The 9,696-nt window shown below is 32.9% G+C and overlaps 1 protein-coding gene across 2 annotated transcripts; it reads right to left on the bottom strand.

The window, feature by feature from the left end:
• Positions 1 to 456: 456 nt before the first annotated feature.
• Positions 457 to 1,962, bottom strand: LOC110416897 (pathogen-related protein-like). Of its 2 annotated transcripts, XM_089783615.1 has the most exons (5): positions 1,825 to 1,962; positions 1,517 to 1,633; positions 1,280 to 1,412; positions 855 to 1,156; positions 457 to 775 (listed from the first exon to the last, which is right to left on the bottom strand). In XM_089783615.1, the coding sequence occupies exons 1-5, from the start codon at positions 1,864 to 1,866 to the stop codon at positions 629 to 631; spliced, it is 741 nt and encodes a 246-aa protein (XP_089639741.1). In that variant the 5' UTR covers positions 1,867 to 1,962; the 3' UTR covers positions 457 to 628. The 2 variants fall into 2 exon arrangements, with proteins under 2 accessions (XP_089639741.1, XP_021284703.1); XM_021429028.2 differs by lacking the exon at positions 1,825 to 1,962 and having other exon boundaries at positions 1,517 to 1,726.
• Positions 1,963 to 9,696: the final 7,734 nt, after the last annotated feature.

Below are 9,696 nucleotides of genomic sequence, written 5' to 3' on the forward strand. Positions count from 1 at the left end.
ATTGCATACCTTCGCGGAAGACTTTCGTGTATGAATGTGATGTTCTTAGTTGAGATATTTTAAGTTCAACATTATTTAAGGGGACAATATTTCAGTTATAGTGAGAGTAGTTAATGACTAAAGTGATCAACACTGACTCGCCTCTATATATGTATATATATATACCTCAGCCAATAATTAGGATTTCGTTAATATTCTGCTTGTAGCAGTAAGGATTCAGCCAAATAGCTGCTTCAAAAGATTACAATCGCCCAAGGTTTCCAGCTTACAGATGAGAGCAATAACACTAGCTGGTTTAAAAATAATCCACTCGTGGTTCTGCATCAGAACACAAGTGCAGCAGGCTCTTTCAGTTAGCTGCTGCAATACTTTGAGCGCATTGTGTTTGTGAGCTGCTACAATCCAACAATATTGCTAGAATAAGTGAATAACGCAAGTCAATCAAAGGAGAGAGCATTTTGGAAAGATCCTTCATTTTTATTAATCACACAGAAAATTATGCATGCACCCGAACATTTAGTTCATTAGATAGTGTATGATTCTTTGCCTGAAGAGCAAGATTCAAATCCTCTACTTCCAATTATAAAAAAAATAAACACAGAAAATTATGCATAGGCATTCAAGCAGGCTATCCTGTTTTCCTCAAGAATGGACAGCTCAAAGCCACCTGATCAGTGCCAGTACTACCCAGTTTAGCACCTGTCATAAGACCTCCAAGCAGCTCTCCACGATCAAAAAAGAACTCGACCTTCAAGATTTTCATCTGTTCATCGACCTATTTCAACAGAGAAACGCTGAATTTATTCACAGGATAGAAGAGAAAAGAACCAAGAATTATAGGAGTTAACATGTACCTCCACAATTGATATTCCGTACAATTCTACTAGTTCCCCAGTTGGGGCATGGCCTTTGAAAGGACCCTCCATATAACCCCAGTGCCTGAACTTGTACACAATCAGTGGAGGCCCTGAATAAACCTGGATAACTTCCAGAGCAAACCCTCTTGGAAACGCTGTTGTGAAGGCAACATGAGAGGAATCTGCAGTTTCCTCTGCTGGGTTGTAGCCCCTCAAGTTCTCTGGTAAGGATGTTTGCATGAAGGAGTTATATCCTCCCCCAAGCTTTCTCTTTTCTTCCAAAGTCAAAGGTTTCCTTCCTGAATATTATGTCAAAAAATCAGGGCTTCTTTTATTTTTATTTTTTTGTCTCTGACTAATGAAAAGATAAACCTAAGATGGATCTTAATGATGAAAAAGTGGAAAAGAAATGGTGATCATACCGTTTACACTGACAGTATAGTTCTCCAGATTAACCGACTTGTAGTCGTCAAAGGATATTTTATGGAACATTTCCATTTCCCATGTCTTGACAAGGTTCTGGACCTTTTCTTCAAGTGATCCAGGAGGCCATATCTGTCATCAATATAATGAAAAACCAGACTGTCATACTGATTAGTGACACATTGAATCCATATACTGATATACACCCATGTATATTGTACAGAGGAAAAAGAAACCTTAGTTCTGCCTTCTTCAAAGAGCTTGTTAACAACATCATAGTTAGGAGGAGCACCAAACTTCCACTTAGTGTTCTTTTCACCCTCCCCGTGCAAGTAAGAACGGTACTTGTCTTCCTGAGTGACAGAAGAAGCCATTTTCTCAGAAAACAAAAATTTTAAGCTCTTATTGGTTTCAAGCATACAATGGAAAGCAAGGGATCTTATATAAACGACGTCACCACGCAATATTATCAATATTTGAATATATATATATATATATATTAATAATCTATTAATAATCTAACAGTAAGCTAATTTAAATGAACCTCAACAAAATCGAAGAAAAATTGAATAAATTGAAATTTCATGCTGCTTCAAAAATATTTCTATTATTCACTTTGCTGCTATCTTTTATTTTGTTTTAAAGGAACCCTTCATCCATCTATTATGATTATTATAATTGGAGTTTTTTTTTTAATTTTTTTGAAAAATTAGTTTGATTAAATACAAAGGGAACCTTAGTTCACCTCCTTATATTGATTTTGCCAGTTTGTGCCCCTTACAAAGGAACCAGGGGCTTACCATATCAACAACCTCAATCATTAGATATAACAAAATAAAAAATCCCTACCCTGTTCAATCACAACAATATGCAAAAGATCCCCAGTACACGGAAAGGGAGAAGCACAATCAAACTTTTCCACTACCAGCAGCCACAAATCCCACGGGCAGGTTCAAGAAAGACAAGACAAGGGCACTTTCAAACATAAAGAAAACCAAACTTGTATAGCATGTTTGGTTAGGAGAATGGCCTCTATTTCTTCAAAAAATTTCTCTCTATATTTGGTATGTTTATGGAAGAAGGAATAGCCATTCCTTTGGAATGGCTAGTCCTCAAAATCAGCCTAAACTTTAGAATAGTTAATACCACCTCTGCTCATGGTATTAGCTATTCCATGCTCATGAGAATAGAACTCAAAACATTTTGGATTAAAATATTCTTACTTTTTTAAAAAAATTACAAACTTAAACTTATAAAATTAATGTTTTACATTAAAAAAAATTAAAAAATATCAATATTTTAATATTTTAATATTTAAATTATAAATAAAATATTAATATTTTAACAATATTAATTTTAAAATTTTTAAGTGAACATTTAAATTAAAAAATACAAAATAAAAAATAAAAAAAATTTATACTAACACTTAATAATAAATTATTAAATTATTAAAATTTTAATTTTAATAAACATAAAATTATTAAAAAAGAAAAAATTTACTTAATTTTATCTTTTGGTATAAATTTTACTAAATTATTGAAAGAGTATCTTTGTTTTTGATGAAAATAAATCTTATTATAATAAAGAGTTTAAGTTTTCAATTATATATTTAAAAATATTTTGAGTTTAAAAATTAATTAAAAGTATTAATATTTTAATCACAATTATAGTTAATTTATAAATACAATATTAATATTTTAAAATTTTAATGATTAAATTATAAATAAAATATTAATATTTAAATTATCAAAATATTAATATTTTAAATAAATTATAAAATATTAATATTTAAAAATAAAAATAAATAATCATAATAACATTCAAATTACAAATAATATATTAGTATTTTATAATATTATTGATTAAATTATAAATAAAATATTAATATTTAAAAAATAAAATAATAAAAAATAATAATATAAAGAATAAAGTGTATTCTATTTATTTCTTATTTCACAATTATTTTTACCAATTAAATACTGTAATAAGTCATAATAATTATTTCTACTTTATTTTAATATCAAACTAAATAATAAATATTCAATTTTTTTTTTATTTTATTTTTATAAAATAATTATTCAATTCTATTTTTATTTATTTCCCGAACCAAAACTTATAGGTAAAGTGTTCCTCTTACCAACCGACTCAGCTGCTGATCTCTTCACCCGATCTTTCACCACTGCTTTGGTCTTCATCCCACATATTCAGCAGCTCCACCTCTCTCCTTGCCCTTGCTTTGGCTAAGTTATCCGCTTGTTGATTTGCCTCGCGGAGCACATGTTTACTCTCGCACTTAACCAGTTGTTTTTTTAGTGTTTCAATGTGCAAGACCCATTTTCGTAATCTCCATGGAGCTTCTAGTGGTGTCTGTAGTCACATGACAGCATTCATACAATTTGCTGTCCACCAACAAAACATCGTTGTCCTTCCAATGTGAAGCTGAAAATAACAAGGCTTCCCTTATTGCTAGGATTTCCGCTAGAATAGACTCCTGCTCCAATGAATTTTGAGAACATCATTTTCACTTCACCATTTGAGTTTCGCCAAATCGTGCCCGTCTCTGACACCAGTCGCTAGTCTGTCTACATTAACTTTACATTGATCTGACAGCTGACTTTGCCCATTACACCGCTGCCCTGCTTTTTTCTTTATTATTATTAATACCAACTCCTAAAGTTGGTGCCCTGAATGTATCCAATATCCCTCCATACTCTCTTGCCCAGTTTTGCATTGGCTAACGAAGCAATGCAAAGTTGAAATAATTCATAAACCTGATTGAGATCTTAAACTTCGCCATTAAATACAACCTCGTTTCTTACCAACCACAAAGACCACACCAAAGCATAAAAACCCGTCTTCCATACTCTAACCTCACCAACCTTGTGAAACCTTCAACTTTAGTTTTATAAATCCTTAAATCAGCTTTGAACATTTATCATATTTGATTTTGTTTATTGGTTGTAGTCCATTCTATGTATTCTTTTATCTTTTATGGCTGCCACCTTGATTGGCTTTTATTGTTAAAGTAGAAATTTTTTTAAATTTGAAAAGAGTCCAAATATGTAATTTTTATAAAATAATTTATTAAAAATAAAAAATAACAATAATAGTTCCGTTGATATTTAAATAACCCAAAAAAATTTTTTTCATAATTTTTTAAATACGTTTGCTATGATAAATGAGCCGCAACTTTAATTTTAATCAATTTTTTTAGTTTGTTTTTGAAATTAAAATTTAGATTTTGATTCTTTTAAAATTTGATTTTTTAGATATTTTTATTGAATTCAAATGGAGTGTTTGTTTAATTATATTGAATATTCTAAGTAAATAGAAAGTAAAAAGGAAAGAAATAAAAAATAAAAATATTTATTTAAATGGTATTAAAGTTAAAGACACTCAAAGTATATTTTAAACAAAATCAACCGATAAATTAAACTTAAAAAGTTTTTAAATAGAATGGAAGAACATCTATTGATAGATCGGACCTATCTATTGATAGATGGACAATAAAAACCCAAAAGATTTTTAAAATGACCCTAAAACCTATTTTATTGATAGATTACATCAAAATCAGAAAAATAAAAGTTGTAAAAACATATTTTTACATCTCAAACTATAAATATATCAGATTTATGACTTTTAGCTGATTTTGAGTGGCATTTTCTCAATCCTAATGTTTTCTCAACTCATTTTCTATCCAAATTACTATTTTTGAAAAGATTTGAACTTTGGTTATGAGTTTTAAAAGCAAAAGTAATATTTTTCACTCTTAAATCTTTAAATTTTGATTTTTTAAAAGTATGCAATTTTATTGCTAAGTGCCAAAGCAGAAAGCATTTGGACTTTATAATTACATAAAAATAAAAGAAAAACTAAGAGAACCCTTGTACATTTTAGATCCAAATTTAGGGACGTGTAGGCACAAACTGCTTTTTTTTAAAAAAATAAAAATTAGCTCAAAGCTGCATAACTACCGACGGACATCAACACACAGCCCACAATTCATATGAAACACTTTATTCCATGATAGCTTGTTCGAATCACCTTAATTATCCATTATTTATTGTATAAATTAAAGCATATCTGAATGGAGACCAGAAACAATTCTTCTACTGGGCTCCTGCAATCAAACCATAATTAAATCATAAATATCCTTATAATTGTAATTGTCTAAGCAGCAGTTGAACACCTATAAGCGGGGCCCCACTATTTTGAAAACAAATAATTGAGCGAAGAAAATCAGTGAGACATCAAGCACATTCCAACTCCCAAGTCACATAACTTAAAGCATTACCTCAGCCCCATTGACACAAAACCGCAAATGCCCACAGATATTTAATAAATATCTAATAAAGCACATGCCTCTCTAATAGCCATAACTTCAACTTGATTAGCATCGCATGTGCCCACAGATCTCGAAAATTTTAATCTACCTGTACCCATGTGATCACGAGCAATCCCAACATTGCCTGCTTCTTCCAGATTACCAGCGTTTAATCGACCTATACCCATGTGATCATGAGCAATCCCAACAATGCCTGCTTCTCCCAGATTACCAGCTGACACCCCTTCCACATTGAATTTTATCCAGTCAAAATCTGGAGCCTCACATTGCATGGATGGCCTCTTAACCGTAATATTAGGACTAATTGGGGCAACATTTGGATTCCTATAGATGTCCTCAATTAAATCCGTCATCTTTGATCGTTTAGCTTTACACCAAACAACTGTACGCATTTTAATTAAATCATAACACTACCTCATATCCTAAATCTTCCCATTAATGACAGCGTCATTATGTCGTTGTTGTTTAGCCTCTTTGTTCCTTGCTATTGTTTTTGATCTTAGGTAAGATAGAGTTTTTTTTGTGAGGTTCTGATTGACGAGGGCATGCTGCTGGGTTATGTAAGCAGTGTATGAACCTTTTTGTTCTGACTTTCTTATCATACCGGTTTTCTTTCATACCAATGAGAGTCTGGGTAATGAACAATAAATTTTACTTTTTTTTAAAAAAAAATGACAGCGTCATTACCAAAAAAACCAGATTAACCATGTGAAAGCATAAAAGGCCATCGTCTAGATCTTCCATTTGTCTTCAAAACCACAACTCAACCTCCACAGAAGGAAAGTTCTCTTGGGTTCGCAAGAGATACCCAGTTAATCCGTCAGTCAGATAATCTCCAATTTTCACTGCATGAAAAAAAATAGATGATTGACAGTCCCAAGACTTTGATTGCAAATTGCACATTAAGCTTTTTCCCCATTAATTAGTTCCAATTTAACTGCCACACGAACACTTCCACCCTATATGGTGCATCCCATGCCAAATTCCCTTCCAAAACATAGAAGAATCAGAATTACAAGCTAATCGGCAGAAATATTTAGAAGAGAACCTGCCATTTGAAGTAGTCTTCCAAATAAGCTTATTTTTGAAACCATCTCCCAGAAAATACTCTCTTAGATAATTCCATAGACTAGACCACTGCTGAAATTCCCATCCAAACAATCGCCGTCTAAGTTCTATTTCCGTTGCCACCCATTTCTGTCCATTGGCCATGTTCACATAACTTCCCTTCTTCATTCATAGCCCAAGCATACAATCTTGGAAAAGATATCTTGTCCTTTGTCCACATATCATGCCAAAATAAAATTGAAGATCCATGACCTCCAATTACACCCAAATTAGCTGTAACTAGCAAAAAAACAAAAAACTTATTAGTAGGCATAAGGGGAGATATGATATTTTTCCATAATTTAGAACAATTACGAGTAATAATAGCTTTAGGTAACAGGGCATGCAGACATAGTTATTCTTTTTTGCCACAATTATTCCCCGCAAATTGTCTAATCTCCCCAACAATTTTGTAAAAAGTCCTCTATTTCTGATCTTTAAATCAACCAGTCCCAATCCCCCATCTTCCTTATACTGACATGCATTCTCCCATCTGATGATTGACACTCTCCCACAAGAACTTGTGTTGAAGCCTTTCCTACTTTTTTTGAATCCCACTAGGTAGTTTAAAGAGATACATAAAAATATAAGTAAACTGTTATTTACTGACTTTAATAAAGTAACTCTACCACCTCTTGATAAAAATTTGAATTTCCATTCATCCAATTTTTACTCCACTCTATCCAACAAAGGCTTCCAAATTTTTATAGATGATAAGTTAGGATCCAACGGTAGTCCAAGATAGCTAGTAAGGAGCGTGCTTTTTTTTCAATTAATTCTTGTCCCCTTAGAACTCAAATTTTCACAATTGAGTCCAACCCCCTAATAAACTGTTTTTGTAAAAATTAATCTTCAAACCAGACATTATTTGAAAATATCTCAAAACACGTTTCAAATTCACCAGTTCCTCCATTTTTTATTTACAGAATAAAAAAAAGTATCATCCGCAAATTGTAAGTTAGTAAGATGAGCCTCGTACACCAATGGAAACACCACTACAAACATCACATGCCCTAGCTTTCACCTTCAAACAGCTGAAGACTTCATCCACCAAGTTGAACAAAAATGAAGAAGGTGGACATCCTTGTCTTAAGCTCTTCTAAAGTTTTATAGGTTTTGTACGAGACCCATTAACTACAACGAAGACAAAGACTATTGTAACACATTCCATTATCCACCCAATCCATCTCCTCCCAAATCGCATGCTTTTCATAGTGAACTCCAGAAAATCCCAACATATACTATCATAACCTTTCTCAAAATCAACTTTTAAAAGAAGCCTTCCTTCACTACTATTCTTCAATGAATCTACCAATTCATTCGCAATTAAGACTGAGTCAAGCAACTGCCTTCCAACTATAAAATGCAAATTGGTGCTCACCTACTACCTCCCTTACAACTTTTCTCAATCTAGTTGCCAGCAACTTAGCCACAATTTTATCTATACAACCCACCAAACTATTGGGTTTGTACTTACCAAATTTGTTGGGATTCTTCTTTTTTTTTGGAATCAAAGTTATAAAACTTTCATTCACACCATGACTCAATCTCCCAATTTCTTGAAAATTTGTGATAAAACACATTACCTCATCTTTCAAAACTCACCATTGAGACTTGAAAAAATTTAGATTGAAGCCATCCGAGCTAGGCGCTTTGTTCCTATCACACTACTTAATGACTTCCCAAACCTCAGACTCAAGAAAAGAGGTTTCCATATCAATCACTGATAGTGCATTTATAGACTTAATTTAGCACTGAAGATCCACCACTCTTATGGTTCGCTTTGTTAAAACTGGAATGTATCTCACCTGCAATGGAGGATGGTTTAATGATGCTTTGAATGGGTGGAGATGAGATTACGAGCAACAGCATGTGACCAGTTTAAAATAGCAGTTTATGCATTAGTTATTTTCAGTTTTTTTTTGTCTTCAGCATTATGTCAATTTAGCAACGTGGATTTACCATGTTGACCACTAATATCATCCTACAGCAGAAACAGTTATTGGTGGTTTTATTGATTAGTTATGTACTAGTCTTTTGTTTTTTATTTTGCTCTCTGTGTTCTTTAACTACTGGATATATATGCTTAATGAAAAACACAACATTGTGTCTTTGTCTTCATAGTTTTCTCTTGGCTTGATTAAGTTTCAATGTATTTTCTTTTTATTCATCTTTTCTAAACATGGTATCAAAGCATTTCATGTGTTCTTAAGGGACCTGTGAAATCATTTTTTTAGAATACTTAATCTTGCTGTCTCATATCTTCCTTTAGGAAAATCTTTGCAAGAAAATCTATGGCTTCAACCAGTTTCAATGCTGTAGCTCCACCAGTGTTTAACGGAGATAACTACCCAATTTGGGCAGTGAAGATGAAAGCTTATCTCCGTGCGTTTGACCTCTTGGAAGTTGTGGAAGTGGGTGGAGATCCTCCGGTTCAAAGGCATGCAAATCCTACATTGGCACAAATGAAACAGCATAGTGAAGGGGTCGCCAGGAGATTCAAGGCCCTTTCATGCATCCACTCTGCTGTATCCGACTCCATATTCACTAGGATAATGGCTTGCGAGAACCCTAAAGATGCTTGGGACAAGTTGCAAGAAGAATTCCATGGAAGCGATAGGACTCGACAGATACAAGTACTTAATCTGTTAAGGGAATTTGAAGTTTTAAAAATGAAGGATAGTGAGACTATAAAGGAGTATTCTGATAAAGTAATGAAAGTTGTGAATCAACTAAGATTACTTGGGAAGACCTTCTAGAGAGAAGGATTGTGAATAAAGTCCTAGTAAGCCTACCGGATAAGTTTGAAGCTAAGGTATCCTCACTTGAAGAGTCCAAGGATATCTCACGCCTTACTGTCACAGAGCTAGTTAATGCTCTCCAAGCACAAGAACAAAGACGTGCTCTTAGGCAAGAAAACACGGTAAAAGGAGCCTTCATGACTCGAACAAAGGAGAAATGGAG

The sequence above is a fragment of the Theobroma umbraticum genome, unplaced genomic scaffold, assembly GCF_002168275.2.
Source record: "Theobroma umbraticum cultivar Fairchild unplaced genomic scaffold, ASM216827v3 scaffold_51.0, whole genome shotgun sequence".
Classification (NCBI taxonomy): Eukaryota; Viridiplantae; Streptophyta; class Magnoliopsida; order Malvales; family Malvaceae; genus Theobroma; species Theobroma umbraticum.

Coding starts and splice junctions, on each gene's coding strand:
- LOC110416897 (XM_021429028.2), bottom strand. CDS start 1,699: ATGCTTGAAACCAATAAGAGCTTAAAATTTTTGTTTTCTGAGAAAATG. Junction 1,413..1,516: donor TTGAAGAAGGCAGAACTAAG/GTTTCTTTTTCC, acceptor TATTGATGACAG/ATATGGCCTCCTGGATCACT. Junction 776..854: donor ACGGAATATCAATTGTGGAG/GTACATGTTAAC, acceptor CTGTTGAAATAG/GTCGATGAACAGATGAAAAT.